This window comes from Triticum dicoccoides, chromosome 3B (assembly GCF_002162155.2).
Source record: "Triticum dicoccoides isolate Atlit2015 ecotype Zavitan chromosome 3B, WEW_v2.0, whole genome shotgun sequence".
Lineage (NCBI taxonomy): Eukaryota > Viridiplantae > Streptophyta > Magnoliopsida > Poales > Poaceae > Triticum > Triticum dicoccoides.
Window position 1 is genome coordinate 305,342,603 of NC_041385.1, and position 26,012 is coordinate 305,368,614.

The following is a 26,012-nucleotide window of genomic DNA, read 5'->3' on the forward strand; positions in this document are numbered from 1 at the left end:
AGCAATGGTGGAAGGGTGAGAGTGAGTATAATCCATGGACTCAACATTAGTCATAAAGAACTCACATACTTATTGCAAAAATTTATTAGCCATCGAAGCAAAGTACTAATATGCATGATTATAGGGGGGATAGATTGGTAGGAAAAGACCATCGTTCGTCCTCGACCGCCACTCATAAGGAAGACAATCAAAAAATAAATCATGCTCCAACTTCATCACATAACTGTTCACCATACGTGCATGCTTTGGGAATCACAAACTTCAACACAAGTGTTTCTACCAATCCACAATTACTCTCTAGCATGACTCTAATATCACCATCTTTATATCTCAAAAAATGCAAGGAATCAAACTACTCATATATTCAATGCTCTTTATGAAAGTTTTATTATATCCCTCTTGGATGCCCATCATATTAGGACCAAATTCATAACCTAAGAAAATTATAATGCTGTTTTAAGACTCTCAAAATAATATAAGTGAAGCATGAGAGTTCATCAATTTCTACAAAATAAAATCACCATCGTGCTCTAACAATATATAAGTGAAGCACTAGATCAACTACCTAGCTCAAAAGATATAAGTGAAGCACACAGGGTATTCTAATAAATTCACGTTTAATGTGTGTCCCTCTCAAAAGCTGTGTACATCAAGGATGACTGTGGCAAACTAAAAAGCAAAGACTCGTATAATACAGGACGCTACAAGAAAAACACATATCATGTGGTGAATAAAAATATAGCCTCAAGTAACTTTACCGATGGATTGAAGACAAAAGAGGGGATGCCATCCGGGGCATCCCCAAGCTTATAGGCTTGGTTATCCTTGATCATTGCCTTGGGCTGCCTTGGTAATCCCCAAGCTTAGGGTCTTTCCACTCCTTATTCCCTAGTCCACCGAAACTGCACCCAAAACTTGAAAACTTCACAACACAAAACTCAACAGAGAACTCATGAAATCCGTTAGTGAAACAAAGCAAATAAACAGTTTTAGGTATTGTTGTAAACTCATTCCAATTTTATATTGGTGTTATATCTACTGTATTCTAACTTCTCCATGGTTCATACCCTCCGATACTACCCATAGATTTATCAAAATAAGCAAACACCACAATGAAAACAAAATCTGTCAAAAATAGAACTGCCTGTAGTAATCTGGGCTTTAGCCAAACTTCTGTAACTCCAAAAATTATGTAAAATAGGACAATATATGAAATTTGTATATAAATCTTGTGTAAAAAGTTCAGATCAAAATCACGTTTCTATGATTTTCTAAATTCCTGGAAATGAGCGCAAAAGTTTCTGTTTTTGAGCAAGATCAAGTCAACTATCACCATAGACCATCCCAAAGGTCTTACTTGACTCAAACACTAATTGAAACGCCAAAACACAATTACTATAGAGATAATAATGTGTGTTTATTGAAAAACAGGAGTGAAAATAAAAAAAACACAAAATAAAAATTGGGTTGCCTCCCAACAAGCGCTATTGTTTAACGCCCGTAGCTAGGCATGATGATTTCAATGATGCTCACATAAAAGATATGAATTGAAACATAATGCGAGCATCGGGAAGCATATTAATAGCACATTTAAGTCTAGCCCACTTCCGATGCATAGGGATTTTGTGAGAAAACAATTTATGGGAGCAAGAATCGACTAGCATAGGAAGGTAAAGCAAGCAAAACTTCAAGATTTTCAACACATAGAGAGGAAACTTGATATTATTGAGATACGTAGAAGCATATATTCCTCTCTCATGATAATTTTCAGTAGCATCATGAAGGAATTCAACAATATAACTATACATAAATCATTCTTTTCATGATTCATAAGCATAGAAATTTTACTACTCTCCACATGAGCAGTTTTCTTCTCATTCATAATAATGGCAGTGTCATAAGAAACTCGAATACTATACATTGTTTCCATATTAAAAGAGTAATGTTCAGAAAAAGGATATTCATAATTATGACAAGTTTTATAGATATAATCATCACTACTTTTTATAACACAAGTGTCATCACAATAATCATCATAAGTAGCTACTTTGTTCTCATCATAAGCAATTGAAACCTCTTCCAATATAGTGGGATCATTACTAAATAGTCATGACCTCTACAAATCCAGTTTTATCAATATTGTGAAAAGATTCAAAACCCTCTAAAAAAGTGGGATAATTATCAATATTGTGAAAAGATTCAACACCCTCCAAAATAGTGGGATAATTATTATCTAAAGTTGACACTTCAAAACCCACTTTCATAAATATTGCAATCATCATAAAATAGGAGGCATGCTATCATAATAATAAATTTGCACATCAAAACTTTGGGGACTAAAAATACCATCTTCATCAAGCATAGCATCCCCAAGCTTGGGACAAACATTAATTACAGCAAATAATTTCTCAAACATGTCATTCTCATCAAACATAGCATCCCCAAGCTTGTGGATTTGCATATCATAAGCGTAATCACTCTCATAATTAATAGTATGAATAGCACCAATAGTATAGCAATTATTATTATCACAATTTTCTAAGTTGGTGCCAAAAAGATTTTCAATATTATAAGAAGTATCATTATTTTCCCAATCATAATCATCATAATGAGTAATAGGCATAAAAAAATCATCCTCAATAGTTTCTTTGGACATTGTATCATAAGACAAAGAATCAATATCATCATCAAGTATATCATCTTCCACATTTATTTTTGATTCATTCTCATGAGGCATAACAATAATAGGAGCAACATCATTTGGGAGGGATACCTTTTTACCTTTGCTTCTCCATCTTTTCTTTTTCTTCTACACATCATGTGTGGGCTTAATCAACTTTTTGGAGCTCCTTATCGATGGATTGGTTGCATAGGAAGCTCATTCTCGTAACCTGTTTCATCACAAGAGACAATAGGAGGGAAAGTGGAGATCTTTACCCTTTCATTAGTATTTCTTTTATATTCTATTGGTTTTCCCATCTTTCCATAGTTGGCAATATAAGCATTTTCATTGCAATTTACCATGGAAAACATATAGATTTCCTTCAAATTAGTTTCAACATGGTCTGTGAATATGAATGCTTCAAACCAACTATTTTTATGTGACAATTCTTCACAGCCCAAAAATAAACAAAGTTCACTGTAAAGTTCAAGGGTGATCAAGTTATTGCAATATTTGGCCACGATTCGGTCATGAAAGAGTATGCATTGGAAAATAAGATGATCACTCTATTGCAAATTTCAAAAGTAATGGGATGAAGAGAGCATAAATTTGTAGCAATTTTATCTATCACCTTAAGCAACCAATTGGTTTTATCATGTTTATGCTTCTTATAAAATATATCATCCCTATAAGGCATGTCTTCACAAACTCTATGCACTCCACAAAAGTTGACATGCTTATAAGAAACATATTTATCATGACTAGTGCAATCATCATTTGTATCATGAATATTCATAGCAAGCACACTAACAACATTGCAATTATGTTTATCATTCAAAGATTTAGTGCCAAACATTTTATTAACTTCTTCTTCTAACACTTGAGCACAATTTTCTTTTCCATCATTTTCACGAAAGACATTAAAAAGATGAAGCATATGAGGCAACCTCAATTCAATTTTTTTGTAGTTTTCTTTTATAGACTAAACTAGTGATAAAACAAGAAACCAAAATGTTCAATTGCAAGATCTAAAGATATACCTTCAAGCACCTCCCCGACAACGGTGCCAGAAAAGAGCTTGATGTCTACTACGCAACCTTCTTCTTGTAGACTCGTGTGGCGCCTCCAAGCGTAGAGTTTTGTAGGACAATAGAAAATTTCACTCAAGTGGATGACCTAAGGTTTATCAATCCGTGGGAGGCGTAGGATGAAGATGGTCTCTCTCAAACAACCCTGGAACCAAATAACAAAGAGTCTCTTGTGTCCCCAACACACCCAATACAATGGTAAATTGTGTAGATGCACTAGTTCGACGAAGAGATGGTGATACAAGTATAATATGGATAGTATATATAGTTTTTTTGTAATATGAAAATATAAAAACAGCAAGGTAGCTAGTAACAAAAATGAGCAAAACGGTATTACAATGCTTCAAAACAAGGACTAGGGTTCATACTTTCAATAGTGAAAAGTCTCTCAACAATGATAACATAACTAAATCATATGGCAATCCCTCAACATGCAACAAAGAATCACTCCAAAGTTTCTATCGGAGAACGTAGGATGAAAACGTGCATCAACCCCTATGCATATATTACCCCAATGGCACCTCGGGAATTCGCCGGTTGAGTGCCAAAATATACATCAAGTGAATCAATAGAACATCCCATCGGCACCACATATATCTTATCGCAATACATACATCAAGTGTTCTCAAATCCAATACTCAATCCAACATAATGAAACCTCAAAGATCAAGACTCAATTCATCACAAGAAGGTAGCGAGGGAAGAACACCATAAGATCCAAATATATTAACAAAGCTCGCGGTACATCAAGATCGTGCCAAATCAAGAACGAGAGAGAGAGAGAGAGAGAGAGAGATCAAACACATAGCTACTGGTACATACCCTCAACCCCAAGGGTGAACTACTCCCTCCTCATCATGGCAGCCACCGGGATGATGAAGATGGCCTCCGGTGATGATTTTCGCCTCCGGCAGGGTGCCAGAAGGTGCTCCTGATTGGTTTTTCGTGGCTACAGAGGCTTGCGGCAGCAGAACTTCTGATGTAGGGTTCTTTTCGGAGGTTTGGGTATTTATAAGAATTTTTGGCATCGGTCTCACGTCAAGGGGGTGCCCGAGGGCCCATAAGCCGAGGGCGCCATAGGGGGGCGGGTGCGCCCCTAGGCTTGTGGCCTCCTCGGGTCACTTCCTGGGCCAGATCCGGTGCTTCGGGGGTCTCTTTTGGTCCATAAAAAATCACCGTAAATTTTTAGCCCATTTCAAGGACTTTTATTTCCGCACAAAAAATGACACCACAGTAGTTCTGCTGAAAACAACGTTAGTTTGGGTTAGCTCTAATCAAACCATACCAAAACCATATAAATTTATTGTAACATGGCATGAATATATACTTCATAAATTATAGATACGTTGAAGTCGTATCAGGCGACTTGGTGGAATAAGAGAAAAACTACACATGGGTTTTTTCAAAGCCCGCTAGCAACACATCAATATATCACCCGCTTCGTCTGAGAGCTCGAGGACATTGTGCCAAAGCGTACTACTCAGACGATGACTATCGCGAGGGATGCTGTGATACAACCAAAGGCACCTTCTCTAGGGCGCGCCAATATTCGTTAGGATGCAAGTATTGCAAGGTCACAAATGGGAGGCTCAACAACTGTTGTATGCCGCGATGCAAACAATAAATATTTGGGTCTCGCCACTGGATGTCACTGCTCCATCATCAACGAGCCATATTCAATTGTAAATTTACCTTTAAAAGTTGACTTGCAAACAAAGAAGCTGTTAGTTTAGCCAAGTTCTTTCATACTCTCGATAGGTGCGCCACGTCCAGCCCCATGATCCTTTTTTCCCCCACCTCTGCCCCGTGATCCTTTTTACCCCACTTCTGTAGATTTTGAGCAATAAAACTTACATTTCCCTAAAAAAATCCAAGCATCTCTTCTTGAGATGCCCTAAGAGCATCTCTAGTAGACCCCTCAAAATGCTCGGACCCGCAAAATCCCGACGACTATATGGGCTCGGCCCATTTTTTTTGGGCAGAACAGAGCCCGTATACTCGTCCGGCTCGTAAAACATTTTACGTGGCATGCAAACCACCCCCAACGTGGTATATCTATGGGTTCACGGTGCTGATACGGGTCGAAACCCTATCCCCCACGGTCGCGATTCCCCAATCACACTTTTGTTTCTCGCCGTTGGTGAGTCCAATCCCGCTGCCGAACGCCACCATGTGGGACGAAATGTGGAGCTCCGGCCGCAGCTCCGACGGGAGGGACGACCCCGAGTGCTAGCGGTGTGTCCGAGCGCACGGCGAGGAAGCGCGAGACGAAGAAGTACACCAACCACAACCTCCAGCCGTCAGAGTCGCTCCTCCGCGAGACGGAGGAGTACGACCGCCGACACGAGCTGATCTTCTCCGGCGCGGGCTCCTTCTCTGCCGCGGGCAGCTCCGCCGTCGGGGGGTCGAGTCACCGCACGCCGCTCCTCACACCGGTGAAAAGGGAGCCGATGGATCTCCCGGCCCTCCGCGTGGTGAAGCGGGAGCTCGAGGCGGAGCCGGTGCTGTCGGGCGGTGGCGTCATCGGGCCAGAGGATTTCCTCCCCCATGCCGAGGTGGACATCTTCGAGGGGGCAATCACGGCACGTAGCGCGCGAGAGGAGGAGGAGGAGGAGGAGGAGCACCGACAATCCCTTGCGAACCTCGACGATGTCCTCCTCGAGCAGGGGCTTGCGAAGGAGGAGTTCGTCGACAACCAAGACGCATGGCGCCGCGAGAAGAAGGCACAGGACGACATCTACGTCGACCTTGTCTCCGACGATGACGATTGAGGATGTCCGCCGCCGCAGCGTCACCACCGCACCCGGATGGCTCCAGTGAGCCAATTTTTGGCTGCAGGGTTATGGTGGTCGCCTATTCTCCTAGCCATTTAGTGTAATTTAGTGTATATATGAACTATGTACGGTGATCAAGGACTATGAACTTGTTATATTTCTCCCATGAAGTCTTGATTTCAAAATTTATAATTCCATTATGGTTTCTGATTTTCGCGGAGGTTTTTGGCCCATATTCAAAGCAACATGTAAGCCTGTTTGAGACTGCTCTGCTCATTAAAATTCAGCTCCACTTTAGAAAACACCTCCACGATATGCCGCTCCGCAAAAAAAACTAGAATCTGGGGTACAACTCCCAGTTTTTTATGAAGCTCTTGAAGGGGCGCTCCAAAAAACTCTAGAAGCTGGAGTCAGGAGAAAATTACCCACCACTGACACCCGTAAGTGGATACCCCTTCGTTTCTCCCCCATCCAATCAAATAGATCCTTTCCACCAAATTTCTTATTTTTGAAGCTGGAGCTACATGAAAGCCAAACATTCTCTTTGGTAATGCTACAACTTCTACATAAAACTGCTTCAAACTGAATTTGATGGAATAAAACTGATTTTGATGAAGCGGAATAGTTTTAAATAAAACTACGTGTCCGTATTTTGAGGGATCTGCTAGAGGTGGTCTAACTTTTGAGGCAGAACATGAAGAGCGCCCAAACATGGTAGAAGCAGTCTTCAAAGGCAAAGCGGTCAATTCCGTGAGCGGCCGAAGAAGCGCCAGTGCCCTCCACAGGCCCAGTCCCCACTGTCTCCCTCCTGACCCCCTCAGCTCAGCTCCCCTCTCTCCTCGAGATCTCCCCACGGGCCAAGGCCAGGAGCCAACAAACGCAAGGCCACCGCCGCCTCTGCGCCTCCGCAGTCGCCGTTCTGCGCCCTTGCCCGCCACCGCCCGGAGAGATGGCGAAGGCGTTTTACGCGGTGGGTTTCTGGATCCGGGAGACCGGTCAGGCCCTCGACCGCCTCGGCTGTCGCCTCCAGGGGAACTACTTCTTCCACGAGCAGAGTATAAGCATAAACACCTTCCCTCGCCCCTAATAATCCTACCTTTCGCCCCTCCCTCGCCGATTTTTGCAGATACTTCCGGCATCGCGTGGATTTGGTCTTCTCTGGCGGTCCCAAATGAGTGAGCATTTCGGGATTGCCGCCTAGGGTTAGGGACGGTTCAGGAAATATTACGGTCATGTGTGCCCCATGTAGTTGCCGATCGATCAAATCAGAGAGAGAGAGAGATCATGGAGAAGGATGAACTCGCGAGAGGTTTTGTGCTGCCACAATGCGCAGCCTTTTTCGGTTCTGTTATTCCTCGTTTTATGCATCATACAGGACTCCACTAACCACCTCCCGGCCTGGCAGCTGCCATCCGCAAGTGTCGCTCCATCCAGCGACTGGATCGATCAGAAGCCACGACCAGGAGGTGAGAGTATCCTACGGAGAGACGCAGCTCTCCTCTACGTACATGTCCAGCATACATTATTTCATAACAGAAAGAAAAGACTAGACTACTGCATGAGATTACTTAGGCTAACATTTCACCCCCTAATCTCACTGCACTACGCCGATCATCCCAAGCCTCTGTCGCATCTCGATGAAACGAACGCGCCCGAGCGCTTTGGTGAGTGCATCGGCGAGCTGGTCCTGAGTTCCAACATGATCTATCTCCACCTGTTTCTTCTCCATGCAATCTCTCACAAAGTGAAACTTGACATCAATGTGTTTACTTCGATCATGATGAACTGGGTTCTTGCTCAGAGCTATGGCTGATTTGTTGTCCACCAGTAATTTGAACTGCGCCGGCGAGGTACCTGTGATGTCCTCCAGCAGCCGGCTCAGCCACAGTCCCTGACAAGTGGCAGCTGCTATTGCAACATATTCTGCTTCACAGGAAGAGAGAGCGACGATCTTCTGCTTCTGGGAGCTCCAAGTAATCAGATTCTTACCAAGGAAGAAAACATGTCCAGAAGTGCTTTTGCGATCACCAACATCCCCAGCATGATCGCTATCGCTGAACCCAATCAGTTCAGCAGTTCCGTGTCCTCTCTTGTAGCTGCACCCATAGTGCATTGTGCCTTTGATATACCTCAGTATCTGTTTGACCGCTGCCCAGTGATTAGTGCTTGGCTTCTCCATGAATCTACTGACGATACCCACTGAATGTGCGATGTCTGGTCTTGTGTTCACAAGATAGCGCAGGCTCCCAATCACTCTGAGGTACAAGGTAGCATCAAACAGATCACAGTCATCGTCTTTTTTCAGTTTCAGACGACACTCCACTGGTGTGTGGCAACTGTTGCAGTTGCTCATCTCTGCAATCTCCAGAATCTTGCCCGCATAGCTCTTCTGACTCAGAGTAATTCCATTGCTGCTTTGATCTACCTCAATTCCCAGATAGTAACTTAGCCGCCCGAGATCACTCATTTTGAAGAGTTTCTGCATCTGTTCTTTGAAAGAGATGATATCTGCTGCTGTGGTTCCTGTGATGATCAGATCATCTACATACACTCCAACCAACAAGTGTGATTGTGAGTTACCTCGTCGGTACACAGCATGCTCCAGAGCGCTTCGCGTGAAACCAAGGGAGGTGAGAGTTTCATCCAACTTTGCATACCACGCCCGCGGTGCCTGATGCAGCCCATACAGAGCCTTGTGCAGTCGGAGTACCTTTCCTTCCTGGCCTGCAACTTCATACCCCGGTGGCTGATCAACATATACCTCCTCAGTGAGATCGCCATTCAGGAAGGCTGATTTCACGTCCATGTGATGAACTTCCCAGCCAGAGTGCGCGGCGAGAGCCAGCAGCAGCCGAACTGTCTCCATGCGAGCTACGGGGGCGAAAACCTCCTCAAAATCCACCCCCTGACGCTGGACATATCCCTTTGCGACGAGACGAGCCTTGTGCTTGACTACATTGCCTGCCGGATCACGTTTGACACGATACACCCACTTCAGTCCTATTGCTTTGTGCCCAGCCGGGAGTTGAGCAAGCTTCCATGTGCCATTTTCGACAATGGACTGCATCTCGACATCCATGGCCCCTTTCCATGCCTTGCTAGCCAGCGCTTCATCCACATCGCTTGGCTCCTCCGCGCTAAACATGCAACGCACGAGCAGGCAGCGTTCAAACTGCTCACGCACTGCCTGATCTTCAGTTTCCTCCAGTACGCTCGTGAAGCTCCGGAAGCGCACTGGCTGTCCTGTTGGCACGTCGTGTCTGGAGTCGTGTGACTGCGGGGTGGCCGAGCAGTTCCCGTCCGCTGCTGCAGGTGTTGCCGGAGTGGACTCTGGCGTCCCTGATGTACTTGAAGCCGGCGTGATCACCCCAGCAGGTGAGGCCGCGGGTGCAGGTGTTTTGGGCGTTGGGGACCGCTGCGGCGTCGAGGCACACGTAGGAGACCCTGTGTCTATCTCGTGCACCCCGCCGGCAGTGGTGTACACGACTGTGAAGGTCGTCGGCGCGGCGCGGTCCTCTGCCGCGCCCGGTGCGCGCCATGTCCAGGGCCTGCTTTCTTCAAAGATCACGTCTCGAGTCACCTGCACCTTCTTCGTTGTTGGGTTGTACACACGATAGGCCTTGGAACCTTCCTCGTATCCAATGAACACCATTGCCATTGAGCGATCGCTTAGCTTCGTGACGCCGGGGCCGACGTTCTTGACATGAACCGTGCACCCGAACGTGCGCAAGTGTTGCACGCTAGGCTTACGGCCGTGCCACGCTTCATAAGGTGTGACACCTTCCAGACTGCGTGTGGGCGCGCGATTCAGCACATACACGGCGGTTCTCACCGCCTCCGCCCAGAAGTACGCTGGCATGTCCATGCTCTTCAACATGCATCTGGCCATTTCCACGACCATCTGATTTCTCCGCTCTACCACTCCATTTTGCTGCGGCGAGTACGGAGCAGTTGTGTAGTGCTTGACACCAATTTCTTCACAGTAGGCTTTGAACTCATTGGAGTTAAACTCGCCCCCCCGATCAGATCTGAATGCGCGCAACTTGCAGCTCCCGTCTGCCTCCGCGAGAGTTTGCACCTTTCTGAACCGTGCAAAGGCTTCGTCCTTGGATTTGAGCAGCTCCAACCACATGTAACGACTGTAGTCGTCCACAATCAGCAAAAAATACTTGCTTCCTCCAGGTGTGGTCGGCTCGATCGGCCCGCAAAGGTCAGTGTGCACGAGCTCCAGCCCGCGCTCTGCGCGGTATGCGGCGACTTGTGGGAACGGCGTGCGATGTTGCTTGCCGAGAGCGCACCCATCACAGTATTCTTCGACGCGGTCAATCACCGGCATGCCCCGCACCATCTGCTTCGATGACATTGCACGGAGAGCATGGAAATGCAAATGCCCCATGCGTGCGTGCCAACGCCAGGTCACGTCGTCTCCCAGTGCCAGCAAGCACCTGGGCTTGTCGATCTCCAACGCCCCAGTGTACAGGCGATTGCCAGAGCGACGAATGTGTGCCAGTGTGCGCCGTCCTGGATCCTGGATGGTCATCACACCTTCTTGTATGTTGACGACACAGCCTGCTTCGTCTAGCTGTCCTACTGACACAATATTCGTGCGCAGGCTCGGGATGTGGAAGACGCCCGTGAGAACGCGCTGCCCTCCGCCTTGGCAGCGGAACACCACTGAGCCGCGCCCTTGTATGGCCACTACAGAGCCGTCTCCGAACTTCACCGTGCCGTGCACTGTTTCGTCAAGTGACGCAAAGACTCCCCTGTCGCCCGTCATGTGGCTACTGGCGCCGGTGTCGAAGTACCACACTCCGTCCGGCGAGGGCACTGGCATGACCTTCTCTTCGTTGAGGAAGACTTCCTGCGGCGCAGCGATCTGTGGCGTGGAAACGGTGGTGACCACAGCCATATACAGACCTGGGTCGTGCTCCGCGCCACCTTGCACCAGATTAGCCTGCTCCTGGGTGCCTTTCTGCTCCTGCTCACGAAGCCACGTCCGGCACTCCTTTTTCCAGTGCCCCGGGATGCCGCAGTGATGGCATTTGCCTTTCTTCTTCCTGCCGCCTGATCCTCCCGATCCACCTGCACCCTGGTATCCTGACGCAGGCTTGCCGCCGCCCGCGCCTTTCGGTTTAGCGGGCGACTTGTTCTTGCCGCTGCCCGCACTGGATGACGATCCGCTGCCGCCGCCGTGCTTTTCTCTGTCCATCCACTCCTCGTGCGTGAGCATGAGGCGCCCGGTGGACTGCGTGGCATCGTCGAGATCGTAGTGATCCTCACAAGCCGAGAAGCGCCCGACGAGTTCCTCGATCGACATGGTCTTCAGATCGATCAGTGATTCGATCGCCATGGCCATCGGGCGGAACTTCCGCGGCACCACTCGGAGAAACTTTTGAACGGCCTTGTGCTCGGTGACGGGGTCGCCGTATAACTCCAGATCCGCGACGAGGGCGGCGAGGCGCAACCCGAAATCCTCAACAGACTCTCCGTCCTTGAACCGAAGATCTTCAAATTCGCGCCGCCGTACCTGTGCCTTGGCCTGGCGAGCGCGCTCGCTGCCCATCCGCATCGTCCGGATCGTCTCCCACGCCGTCTTTGCCGTGTCCTTTGCAGCCAGCACGCGCAGCATCTCCGGCGGGACGCCGGTGAGGATGATCTGCAGCGCGCGCCGGTCGGCGTCTTCGTCGGCGGCCTCGTCGGTCACCGCGGACCAGACCCGAGCGACCTGCAGTTTGACCTGCATCACAAGCGCCCACTCCATGTAGTTGGTGCGCGTGAGCATCATGGAGGCGCCCGGCTCCTCGCGCATGACGCGCTCCACCACCCTGATCTCGCCGCTTCCGCTGCCGGTGAGGCGCGCGAGCGGGGCTTTGGATGATGGCGTCTTCGGCGGCGACTTGCCCCCTCCTTTGCTCTTCCCGTCTGACTCGTCACCGGACATCACCACGACGGATCACACACCGCCGCCGCGCCGAGGATCAAACACCTAGGCTCTGATACCAAATGTAGTTGCCGATCGATCAAATCAGAGAGAGAGAGAGATCATGGAGAAGGATGAACTCGCGAGAGGTTTTGTGCTGCCACAATGCGCAGCCTTTTTCGGTTCTGTTATTCCTCGTTTTATGCATCATACAGGACTCCACTAACCACCTCCCGGCCTGGCAGCTGCGATCCGCAAGTGTCGCTCCATCCAGCGACTGGATCGATCAGAAGCCACGACCAGGAGGTGAGAGTATCCTACGGGGAGACGTAGCTCTCCTCTACGTACATGTCCAGCATGCATTATTTCATAACAGAAAGAAAAGACTAGACTACTGCATGAGATTACTTAGGCTAACACCCCATTAGGTTGGGGTTGGCCTAGGGTTATGCATTCTTAGGTCATTGTGCATTCGTCTTAATTCACACGCTAAGATTCGAATTCAAATCGACGTGTCTTTCTACGCGAGTTGCTCAGTTCATAGTGTGCTAAAATTATGGAGGTGGACAGTTGTATGGATTATGGATCACTCTTTGGTAGAACTTGCTACTTACCCAATTATTTATACCAATGGGATATTAACTGAAAGTCCTGAATATGTCAAATTGCTATCCGCAATATCTATTATCGTTAGGTATGTGCCATGATATTGGGATGCTATAGAATAGCTATAGTTCTGTTAACATTCTTGAGCTCCGTTCTGCCCCGTTTATCGTTCTAGGCCTTTTTATTTACCATACCAGGTGAGCTGAAACTCGAGGAATTCCTGTCCAAGACGGGGGTTGTGGTTGGAGTTTAATAATGTTTTTGATAATTTATTTGTTTCAAATAACTTATATCGCTATTGGTAAGATTTACCTTTATCTTTACAGATAGTTGGTCATGGCTTTTGAGATTTTACACATTGTCAACTAAGATTTTAGAAGTTCTAGAGCTGTCGATGATGGTTTCCTCCGACGAGTTGATGCTCACCAAGATGCTTGAAGATAATTTAATAGCTCCAGTTCTGTTATCATCGCCATGGACCATCCTACTCCATTTATTGTTTGAGGTTTTACTCATTCTGTTGCAAAATGTAGGGCGTGTTTTTATCGGTTTAAGACAAGACTTTGACCACAACAGTCACTCCATAAGTATGCAATGTTATATGATTTTTTGTACTCAAAATTATTTCCTTATAATTGTGATTTTGAATAACACAACCAAAATTTAACATACTAATTGTTCGTCAAAAGCCCCCTAGGTAGCTGGTGCTGCAGCTTGCTTGTTAGAATTATCTCTTGTCGCGATTGACTATTGCCCCGACCAGGGATCGCCATTTACATCCGTCTTGATTCAAATAGAAATTAACACTGGTAGTTTGCTTTCAAAAGACTCTTAATCTCCTGAATCTATAATACTCTAGTATGCAATCAATTGTAACCTTAAATTATTAACTCTTTGAGTAAATTGCACAATAAATGTAGCATTTAAGCTATCCTTCCGCATAATACAATATCTTTGGCAATCTAGTATTGGATCTGACTTGCTTACAGCCCCCACTCGCAGCTGGCTGGCCGTGGACTGTGGTGGTATCTGATGTGTCTTGTTGGAGTAGTCTCTCTGTTGCAGAGCAGACCCCAAGACACGCTGTTCAATTTTAGCGCCTCAGGCTGTGCCAATCTCCCATGTCAACACTGTTGCCACCGTATCAGCCCAGAATCGTGCCTATAGCTAGTTCTGTTCTGTCAGTAAGCTGGCCTATGCAGACAGTTTGTTTAGGTGATATAAAGCGCTTTCCGATGGCAGAAGATTGGCTGATTGTGGATGTATTTCTTAGAGGTTATGTTTTATACAAATGAGTTCGGTATACATGGTGAATTGTGCAATTTGCTCCGGTACTGTACCCGCTGCTCCCGAGAGTGACACAAATATGATTGGACACTTTTTGGTTCTGCACATTTCTCCCTAATCGATCTCATTATCCTTGGATGTGCATATGTTGTGTTCACCCCTTGCTTGTATATATGATGATGTTATTTTTGCCGTTTTCTGCTGGATTGTTTTTATATATTTGTAGGCTTAGTAATCCTGTGTTAGCATTTTGATCGTGCATCTCCTGAATGATATCTAAGTATGTCACATTTCAGTAAAAAAGGCATTGACATTTTACTTACATCGATTATCTTTTTTGAGCACTTAATCTCTGATCAAGCTCATGAATTTGTGTTTCCTCTTCATGTCACACTCTGGATAAAATTATCCATCTGTAAGTTTTTTCTTCATCTGCATATTAGCTTTCTGTGGCTGTGAAGTGGTAGATAACTCGGAGACACTTTCTGATTACCTGATCTTCTGCATCCTTATCTTCAGGATGCTGCTTATGTTCTGCACTGCATCTAATTATTATGGCCATGTTTTATGTTGACATATGTTATAATTGTTTGTGCTGTTGTGAGCAACTACACCTATGAAAGTGCTAACATGATTTTGTTTTGATATTTCCAGTTTCAAGGCATCGCACACTTATGAACATCTTTGACAAAGCCCCTCATGTTCACAAAGAGGCATTTGTCGCTCCAAGTGCATCCCTTATTGGCGATGTTGAAGTTGGGCAAGGGTCTTCAATTTGGTACGGATGCATCTTAAGAGGTTTGTGCTCAGTGTTCCAGTGAGCATCATTTTGATCTTCTTTGCTAAATTAGCGGGTGCTTCCAAATTGTGCCTGTATTCAGATTCGACTGTACCAAAATGTGTGATAGTAATCACCCCGTTGTGCTGCATTTCTTTTCCAATAGTCTTCCGGCTCTTATCTTATGCAATTTACTTTCTAGTTCTGATTCTATATTATTCTTTGCTAGCATATCTTTCGTTATTTGTTATTTCTATACATAAATAAATACATCATCCAAGACAAATAAGCAACAGTTCTGTGGCTAAATGCACCATGCATATCCATTTGCATCGTCTTGTTGCAGATAATGTAGAGAAGGGTGAGTTCAGTGTACATTAGTTGTAGCCTTGTAGGTGCGGTGGGCATACACAGTCCACGGTTTATTATTCCCTTAAATATGCAGTTGAATTTAACAAAACACCTAGCAGTATGAAGATTTGAAGAGATAGACCCCATGGATTTTAGTAACTAGATATTAGACAGAGGATTGATTCGTAGCTCCACCAGTGGGTGATCATGATCATGTCTTTCCATCTCCATGTTTTTTTTGCCTTGCCACCTTATGCAAACGTTGACGCCTGAGTGCAGCTAGTTTTATCTTTCACCAGATCTATTTGATCCATGCTGGAATTTCTCAGTATACAAATAATTTAAATTCCCGGTGCATGTCCGGTGCATGTAGCTCCCGCTTGCGCAGGGTCGGGGAAGGGTCCGACCACTTTGGGTCTATAGTACGCAGCCTTTCCCTACATTTCTGTAAGAGGCTGTTTCCAGGACTTGAACCCGTGACCTCATGGTCACAAGGCAGCAGCTTTACCACTGCGCCAAGGCTCCCCTTCAAATAATTTAAATTCCCAACTTTAAGATTTGCTGTTTACTGAAAATTGCAAAAAAGGGAAACTACAAGGAGGATACGGCATGATGGCCCACCTGTCATTTGCAGTAAAACGCAGATGATCTGTTGCTGTGTTGTATTGTAAACAAGAATATCGTTTGAAGAAAAAGGAAAGAGAGGGGCTCAGCTTACAATGAAGAGCAAGCAAGAAATGTGATCTTTCTTGTCCCTCGACTCCCTTGCAAAAGCCATGATGCAAGGCCAATTTCAGGGGTTTGTTCATTGAACAATCGTAGCAGCACGTTATCCGAGGAGGATAAATAGTGATGCTACTCTTCCTCACCAGTTCCATCAGTCCACTGCCTCTTTCTCTCCCATAACCTACAACTCTGACTGCAGTTTTGATTTTGTTCTTTGTGGTGCCTTGAAGGCGCCGCCATCGTGGTGCCTCACACGAGTTGATGATTCGGCACCGGGTTAGGTGTAGGCATGTTCATGACCCCCTGCTGCATGCTTTCTTGGTGTTTGTATTTTGTGTGTGTTTCAATGCTTCTCTTCAGTGTGATACTCCATACTTGTGTTCCTTCATGCTGTTATGCTGCTTAGTCTAGGTTTCAAGTCTATCACTTAGGATGGATGGTGTTATATCTCTCGTAACCGATGCCAATATCCTGCAGCAATGGTGACATAATATTATTGTGTGGACAACATCGTTGGCTGTGCTTCACCATCTTTCAGATTTAGCTATTTGTTGAGCTAACGTTTTCATAATCACTAGAACTAATGCCATATCAATCCATGATCTTCTATGCTTTGTTATATCTACTTGTTACTACTTTCTCCAGGTTTATTATATAGCCCCCCATGTATTTTGGGTCAAACTTTGACCATATGTTTAACTAATAAAATAGAGATAAGCCCACTTTTCAATCCTCAACTACTAACCAGATGGTTTAAGAATCAACCTTGAACTCATTAACCGGTTACTGCATGACCTCCAACTTATCCCATCGTCCCCCCTTAACCGGGCGAAAACTGTTTTTTTGCTCATGCGGCTGGTATTTACTGAGTCGGCCGCCTCATCGGCATTGCAATTTGCCATGTCAGCTAGCTCACTAAAGGCACCGAGTCGGGGCGCCTCACTCCCCAACCCTTCACTCTATTACCCCAACGCTAGACGGCGGACTGACAAACGGTGGCGCTACACATCCGATACGTGCTACCCTCTCCACCCCCTTGCCACGGCCCCAAACCAAGAGCATGGTGGGGCTTCAACGTCGGTGTTGTCCATGCGCGATGTTGAGCCGGTTCATCTCATGGCTGCTCACCCAGTACACCATGGCGGGGTGCGCGGCGGCCAAGCGAGTCAGAAGAGGACGTCGGCAGCTGTGACTAGAACGGTGGGGAGATGGAGTAGAGCGGGACCAACAACAATGGAGAGTGTGGGCTTGTGGGGGGTGCTTCCGCTCACGATTGAGCATTTCAACATGCTAAGAGGGGTTAGAGGAAGCTCTTGGAGGAAGGGACCAAGAGGAAGCCCCTCTTGATTTGCGAGGCCGCGGCGGTGTCCTCGGCCGGAGAGGAAGAAGGCTAGCATGGGAGAAATTGCAGCTCGGGGAGCTCGACTGAGAGTGATCGGAGTTCGGTGGCGAAGCGTGGCATGATCGGGTTGGCTTATTTGCAGGCAGTCGTCGGTGCGCCATGGTGGCACGCATGGTTGCATGTGGTAGGAAGCAGCGATGAGCGTTCTAAGTCTTGTGGCTTAGCGACGGTTCTAGAGGCTTGGTCGAGGCTAGGAAGGCTGTGCGGACCAAGTGGAGCAAGCCAATGTGGCGGGGCTGCAACATCGATGCCGCAATGTCTCACGCAATCGAGTTGTTTGACATGCTCTCCCGAGCTTTGGAGGAGAGAAATGACGGGGAGAAAGAGGAGCAATGGAGGGGTGTAGTTGCAGGTTTCAGGGGAGGCTGAGGGGCATACATGGCGCATGTGGTATGCCAGCACCAGTCTTGCCACACCCAAATTCCGGTTTGGCTGGGTGTTAGTGTAACTTCTGATCAGACAGTACTCTCGGAGGGGTATGGTGGATAGCTAAATTTGTTCGGAGGGATGTACGAGTGGCAGATCGGAATGGCTACACACAAGACACAAGGATTTGCCTAGGTTCGGGTCCTCTCTGATCTCTAGCCGACACAAGCAATACAACTCTCAGTAGACGACACAAGGATCTCACCAATGGCTCAAAAACCTTGCACGGTACATACCCAAGTGTTAGTCAACACTCGAGACAACATAAAACAGCTCCTACATACACAACATAAAAAGAGCCGGTAACTATAATATAAAATAACCAATACCTTGAGGCAAAGAGACATTTTCCCAATAGCCCCTACTCATGATTGTGGCATGAGTTAACTTTCCTTTCTTTGTTCTTGTGTGCTTGCATTCTTCCCAAGCATCACTACAAACCATTGCTCTTAATTCCTTCTTAGCAACCGAACTTTGCAAAGTAACAAATGCTGAAGCAAAATCTTGTCACTCCTGGTCTCACAATGTCTCTCTCTTTTGTATAAGACCTTGTCAAGGACAATGTTTTATGATGTGCATAAAAGAAAATAACCAGCTCCTTTGATTTAGTGATTCTAACACCAAAATGTTTCAGACAATGTTGGACAAGCTTCTCTTCAATCGGCGCTACCCCAACTCTATCTCGTATATCATCATTCCGGACTCGGTCCTTCCTTGTGTGGCCACACATCCATCTCAACATGCGCATCTCCGCCACACCTAACTATTGAAAATGTCACCTTTTAGTCAGCCAACACTCAGCGCCATACAACATTGCGGGTCGAACCGCCGTCCTATGGAACTTGCCTTTCAACTTTTGTGGCACTCTCTTGTCACAGAGAATGCCAAAAGCTTGGTGCCACTTCATCCATCCGGCTTTGATTTGATGATTCACATCTTCATCGATATCCCCATCCTTTTGCAGCATAGACCCCAAATATCTAAAGGTGTACTTCTGAGGCACCACCTGCCCATCAAGGCTGACCTCTTCCTCCTCGTGGAAGCAATTCAACATTGAATTGAAATTTTCTAGCACTGCCCATACACAAACATATGGACAAATGGAAGTGGTGAACAAGTTTTTAGGTAATCTGATCCGTTGCATTTGTGGAGAAAGAAAGGGACAATGGGATTTGGCTTTATCTCCTGCAGAGTTCTCCTACAATAACTCCAAGCATAGGTCCACAGGAAGGAGTCTTTTTTCCATTGTCTACACTAAATTTCCAACATATGTGGTGGACCTGGTGAAGCTACCATCAAGGGGAAACTCAAAATCAGCATTGTCCTTTGCTGATAATTACACTGAGTTATTTGAAGAGATTCGTGGTGTTTTGAAAGCACAAAATCAGAAATATAAACAACTTGCTGATTGCAAAAGGAGGCCAAAATCATTCCAAGTTGGTGATAGGGTGATGGTCTACCTCTGAAAAGAGAGGCTGCCTTTAGGTGTTAAAGGGAAGCTTAGGCTGCGAAGGTATGGGTCCTTCTCTATCATGAGGAAGATAAATGATAATGCCTATGTGATGGATCTTCCAAGCGACATGGGCATATCCAACACTTTCAGTGTTGCGGACTTGACTCTCTACCATCCAGAAGAAGTGCTCTATGAAGATAACTCGAGGGCGAGTTCCAAACAACCCGGGGAGAATGATGAGGAACAATAGATGAGAAAAATAGAAAAAGGAAACCACATGCTAGATCTGTTTGGCTACTTCTAGATACTTCCACTCTAGTGTAGTATTTCTTCTCTACCCTGCCTACTGTTTTCTAGAGTCCTCTAGTTGTGAGTAGCTATGAGTATAATGGTGAATCTTAAGTAATGTTTTCCGGAGTGTTCTAGCCATAAGTAGAAGTATGTGAAGGCTACCCAAAGCCCTATAAATAGAGGTCATCACCTCTAGTTTGTACCCAGAATGTACCCCCACTATCTATAATAGATCTTGGTTTTTTTATCTAAGATCTTGGAGTAGATCTTGTGCTCTAGGAGTTCTGGATTGAACTCCTGCTGCCATATTGGCCTACATTCGCCTCTAGAACGATATCTAGCGCAACACGTTGAAGTAGTTCCTTCAACTTTAGTGCTGTACACTTTGTAGCAGCAAGGTGGAGTTGCTCCTCCACAACCTTGTGCTGCTTCACCACCATGCAACTTTTTACTTGACGTTTCACTTGACCAACATGTTGCTTCAATCTGCTTATCCTAATACCGATCTCCTTTCCACACAACCTGCATTTCACCCTCTGTAGATCATCAGGATCATATAAGACTCCAAACTTCCGCCCCATGTCATCTGAATTTTTCTTTTAAATGTTGGAGCACTTGCTGCAGTTGAAGCAACCATAGATTGCTACAAAAATGAATGTTGCATACATATCAGTACACATACCAATCTACAAGCATGTAAAATAAGAATGCATCTATATGTTGTTCTACATACATATCAGTACACATGCCAATCTACAGATCTACATGCAAATAAATATATGACTTGCACATCTATATAGATTATAGAATAGCAACAGCAGCATCAAGCCAGCAACATAGAGCATAAATTGCTCAAGCTCATTTATATATGACCTGACAATATTGCCTGTACATGCAAGCACATGCAAGCAGAGCAGTGAGGAATAGCAACAACTCAATTTCAGCAGCAAACTAGCAACACCTCACAGTGGTGGGAGGCTGCAAAGCATGGATATGGCAGAAACTGCTGAATTGCCGTCCTAGTATGGGGGGATACGGGGACACGCGCGGATACGTCGGGATACACGTATCCCGCAGTATCCCATCTTTTCTGAATTAAAAAAAGGGGGAAAGAAATCGGGATACGGCAGATACGGTGTGGACACGGTGGGGACTCGGGAGCCAGTGTCACGCCCAATATGCGATACTATCCTAAAGAGACTCGAAGGTCCCACCAAGGATAGAACCGCATATTGAAACGCTTTTGCAAGGTGGATATCAATACATCAACATTACATAATAGATGGGGATACATGCAAGAGGCATACAAAACCACACGAATACAACATCATCTTACATAAGAGCACCATCCGACTACGGATGAAACACAAACAAAAACTCAAACGACATCCACCCTGCTAGCCTAGGCTGCTGACCTGGAACCTATCCCCTGATCGAAGGAGAAGCAGAAGAAGAACTCCAAAACAAGCAAACATCGCTCTCGCGTCATGATCATCGCATAACCTGTACCTGCAACTGTTGTTGTAGTAATCTGTGAGCCACGAGGACTCATCAATCCCATTACGATGGGTATCAAGACTAGCAAAGCTTAAAGGGAAAGGAAGGGGTAAAGTGGTGAGGTTGCAGCAACGTCTAAGCATATATGGTGGCTAACATACGCAAATAAGAGCGAGAAGAGAGCAAATGGAACGGTCGTGAAGCTAGCAATGATCAAGAAGTGATCCTGAACTCCTACTTACGTCAATCATAACCCAAAACCGTGTTCACTTTCCGGACTCCGCCGAAAAGAGACCATCACGGCTACACACGCGGTTGATGCGTTTTAATTCATATCTGGTGTCAAGTTATCTACAACCGGACATTAACAAATTCCCATCTGCCCATAACCGCGGGCACGGCTTTCGAAAGTTTATACCCTGCAGGGGTGTCCCAACTTAGCCCATGATAAGCTCTCGCGATCAACGAAGGATATACCTTCTCCCAGGAAGACCCGATCAGACTCGGAATCCCGGTTTACAAGACATTTCGACAATGGTAAAACAAGACCAGCAAAGCCGCCCGATGTGCCGACAAATCCCGATAGGAGCTGCACATATCTCGTTCTCAGGGCACAACGGATAGGTCAGCCTACGAGTAAAACCAGCCCTCGAGTTGCCCCGTGGTGGCCCCGCAGTCTGCCCGTTTTGGACCAACACTCGAAGGAGCCCTGGCCCGGGGGAGGGGGGGTAAAATAAAGATGACCCTCGAGTCTGCAGAACCCAAGGGAAAAAGGCTTAGGTGGCAAATGTTAAAACCAAGGTTGGGCCTTGCTAGAGGAGTTTTATTCAAAGCGAACTGTCAAGGGGGTCCCATAAATCACCCAACCGCGTAAGGAACGCAAAATCAAGGAACATAACACCGGTATGACGGAAACTAGGGCGGCAAGAGTGGAACAAAACACCAGGCATAAAGCCGAGTCTTCCACCCTTTACCAAGTATATAGATGTATTAATAATATAAGAGATATTGTGATATCCCAACATAATCCTGTCCACCATGGAGCAATCTTCAACTTCACCTGCAATTAACAACGCTATAAGAGGGCTGAGCAAAGCGGTAACATAGCCAAGCAATGGTTTGCTAGGAAGGGTGAAAAGGTTAGAGGCTGACATGGCAATTTGGGAGGCTTGAAGAGCAAATAATAGATAGCGCAGCAAAGCGGTAGAACGAAGCAACTAGCATAGCAATGATAGTAGTGAGATCCAGGGTAGCGGTCATCTTGCCTAAAATCCCGCAAGGAAGAAGAACGAGTCCATGAAGAAGACGAATGGGAGTAGTCGAACGAATCCTCACAATCGCAACATTACCGGAACTAAGAAGCAACACCGGAAAGAAACAAACAACATGGTAAATGCACAAGCATAAACATGGCATGATGCACAAACAAGTATGATGCATGTTCGGTTTAATGAGGCATGGCATGGCAAAGTGCAACAAACAATACTACAAGTTAAGTGGAGCTCAATATGCAACGAGTTGCATATTGACGAAACTCCACATTCAAGTTATTTAGTTCGCTCCCGTTTAGGTACACAACAATATTAAATGTTGTTAAACATGGCAAGAGGTGAAACATAAAGAAACTACCTATCTAGGCAAGTTTAAATGAGGCCGGAAGTTACAAACAACAATTCTGGAAAATCCTCATGTCATTTAGCAATTTAATGCAAGCACAATTTTAAGCGTTTAAATGTTGTTATCAAGATGCGGATGACATAAACAAGTTATATGCAATTTTATAAAATGTTGACATGAGCATGTTATGAAGCATTTGGTCACCATGCCGGAACGAAAGGGGTGCCACGGCAACGACAACGGAAATGGTGCCACGGCAACATTTCGATGATCCGACAACTCGTCGAGATGTCGGTGCAAAAGAAAGTGTGGACGTACGGAACATGCAAAAGAAGGTGGGGTGATCCCGGATACCGGGTACCCACGTGTCGGTGGCATGGCAAAGGAGGGGCATCGCAAGCGGCAATTCGATCACGGTGCAAACACGAGCATCTCATACAACACATGCATTCGGTCCACGGGTGATCGTCTCGGGATTATACCTTTGAAGCGTGCATTTTCGGGGCGGTTCGAGTTTGTCGAGGGAAGTAGTGGTAGTCGCTGGTCGTAGTGGAAGTAGTGGTTCACGAGTCGAAGAGGAAGTAGTCGTTCATGTCCCGTAGGTGTTCGGGGTCCACGGGGTCTTTGAGGGTCGACGGTAGTCGTACACGGCAACCATAGTTGAACTTGTAGGGCCGACGATGTCGTGGTACTTGGTGCAATGCACGGGATGGTAGTCCAACAATTGTCGGAGAGGGACTTGACGCATCAAAAGTCTTCGGTGCCACGGTACTTGCCGGGTTATCATGTAGACGTACTTTCGAAGAGGAACTTGGCGCATCCAAAATGAGCCAGGCAAAAGCCCTCGTATAGCGGTGCTGGAACTTGACGAAATCCACGAACGGGTCTTGGCGTATCCTGAGCTTGGATAGGTCTCCGAAAAAGAACTTGGCGTCCACGCGGACATGGAGCAGCAGTCTTCGCGTCGAGCAGGGGTCGACGGCCAGCAAGGGATGAAGTGGACGCTGCTGTTGCATGCCAGGAGGCGAAGCAAGGCGATGACAAGCTCGAGGCGGCGCTGGGAGGACGGCGACGAGGCGGACCAGGCTGGCGGAGCAGGAGGATTGCCGGGGTGCGCGGGGCAGCGACGGTCGCCGGAGGAGGGGAAGCGGGGTCGCGACGAGCATGACTCGGGGAGGCGCGAAGGCAGGGGCGCGGACGAAGCAGTAGCGGGCAACGGCGGGCATGGGAGGCGCCCTTGTGTGCGCCCGTGGCGTCGAGCACGGGAGGAGAGGCAAGGCCGCGATGAAGCAGCGGACGGGGTCCTGCGACGTGCGGCTCTGGCCGCTCGATGCAGGGGCGCAACAGGGGCCGATGCAGGTCGTGATGACGACATCGGCGCGGGACATGGCGTGCGGCAGCGGCAGGACATGGCAGCGGGGCGGCGGGATCGGACGAAGAAGCACGAGCAGGAGGGGATCGGGATGAGGGCACAGCGCGTGGGTGTGGCGGCGCAGGAGGAGAACGAAGGGGAGAGATGGGGATCGAGCGCGGTCGGGCTAGGGTTAGTAGATAGGGGTGCGGTTGGGCTTAGGCGCAGACGAGCCGGTCTGGCTGCGTGGGTGGCTGGGCCGAGCTGCGGTAGCCGGGAGGCCCCGTTGGGCTGGCTCTCCTCTCTCTCCCTCTAATTTTCTTTAACAGAAAAGATTAGAGAGAAGGAAAGGAAGAGGGGTTAGGGAAAGGAATTTGAGCACGAAGACAATTTTCCTGGGCTCATAAAAATAAGCTTGACCCAAGAAAATATAAGTTGGCACGAATGCAAGATTTAAATTCAAACTCATTTGAATTAATTCAAATGGTTTGAACTAGGACAAGGTTTAGGAGTGGCCAAAATGTTGAGATTTTTGGTGGAGCTCCGGAAAGCGATGAAAGAATTTATGGACAAAGTTTGAGGTCAAGAAGTGATATAACAAAGGCATGGAATATTTTGCAAGTGTGTTATGGTGAATTCCAAATTAGTGGAATATTTATTAGCTCCCTAAATAATATTGGGAGGATATGTTATGAAGAGAAATCACCATGTGAACTCCCTCGATTTAAATAGATCAAAGATCTATGCAATTTATTTAGGTGAGTTTTTAAAAAGGGGTTGCATGATGACATGATGCAAAGCAAATGATGCAATGATGAATGCAACAAGCAAAACAAACACACGGCGAAACTCGGAATAGCTGGAAGTCTTCTGGAGGGTCGGTCTCGGGGCGTTACAGCCAGCCTCGCCGCCGCAGCCTAGGCTCGAGGCTGCAGCCGCCTGGACTCGCTTCTCTGGTCGCCGGCTCGCCGCCGCCGTTTCCCCCAAGCCCAGCTCTTCCCCCGACGAAGAACGTCCAACCAGCAGAGAGGAAGATGGCAAGGCGTTCGAGAACAAGGAAGAAGGACCGGGCGGGGAGAAAGATGGGGACTGCAGCCAGCAGCGAGGAAGAAGATATAAGTGGTGGCGCAATCTTTTCTTCTGCTCTCTGCAGCTCTCAGGCGGCTGGAGGAAACGAGAAGAAAACGGCTAGAGGAGCTGACTAGTCTAAGGTTTCAGGAACTGGACCTTATATGGGCTCTGAGTGGAGAGCTACATGGGCCTGAGTGGAGGGTTCGTATGGGACTATGGGCTGCCCCAAAGTCTTTTATCAATAGAGATGAGGCAACATATATCCAGTAATTCCTTTACGAAAAACATATATCCAGTACAAAATCTCTGATCTAAAAATTATCATTAAATCTTTATTACATGCTGTTATTTTTTTCTACATATTGATACCCTGCCGTATCCCCGAATGGCTGTTTTTGAAAAATGCCGTATCCCGTGTCCCCGTATGCGTATCCCCGTCTTTCCGTCCCCGTGCCCGTGCTTTTTAGGTGTGAGGAGCAGCAACATACCTTGCTGCTGGACGCCATGGACAGTGCAACGGTGGAGGTGAAGGCCGACCTTCAGTGCTGCAGTACTGCAGCAGAGACAGCAGCGTCCGAGGTGAGGGGAGGCAGTGGAGACAGTGCAGTGCTGCCGGCTAGTTGGGTTGGGGAGGTGAGCTCGAGCTGCTGAAGGTCGGGGCGCTCGTTTGGGGTGGGGAGGAGGTGGTGGTGGTGGTGGTGGTGGTGGTGTG

General features: G+C 46.8%; 1 protein-coding gene across 1 annotated transcript in view; it reads left to right on the forward strand.

Annotated features, from left to right (window-relative positions):
* Positions 1-7,274: 7,274 nt before the first annotated feature.
* The window catches only part of LOC119275956 (gamma carbonic anhydrase 1, mitochondrial-like), a 24,527-nt gene continuing 5,789 nt past the window's right edge, over positions 7,275-26,012 (forward strand). The window contains exons 1-2 of the mRNA XM_037556892.1: positions 7,275-7,579; positions 14,992-15,135. Of these exons, the coding sequence (XP_037412789.1) occupies positions 7,474-7,579; positions 14,992-15,135 (250 nt within the window). The 5' untranslated portion in view covers positions 7,275-7,473. The remainder of the gene's footprint in view (positions 7,580-14,991; positions 15,136-26,012) is intronic.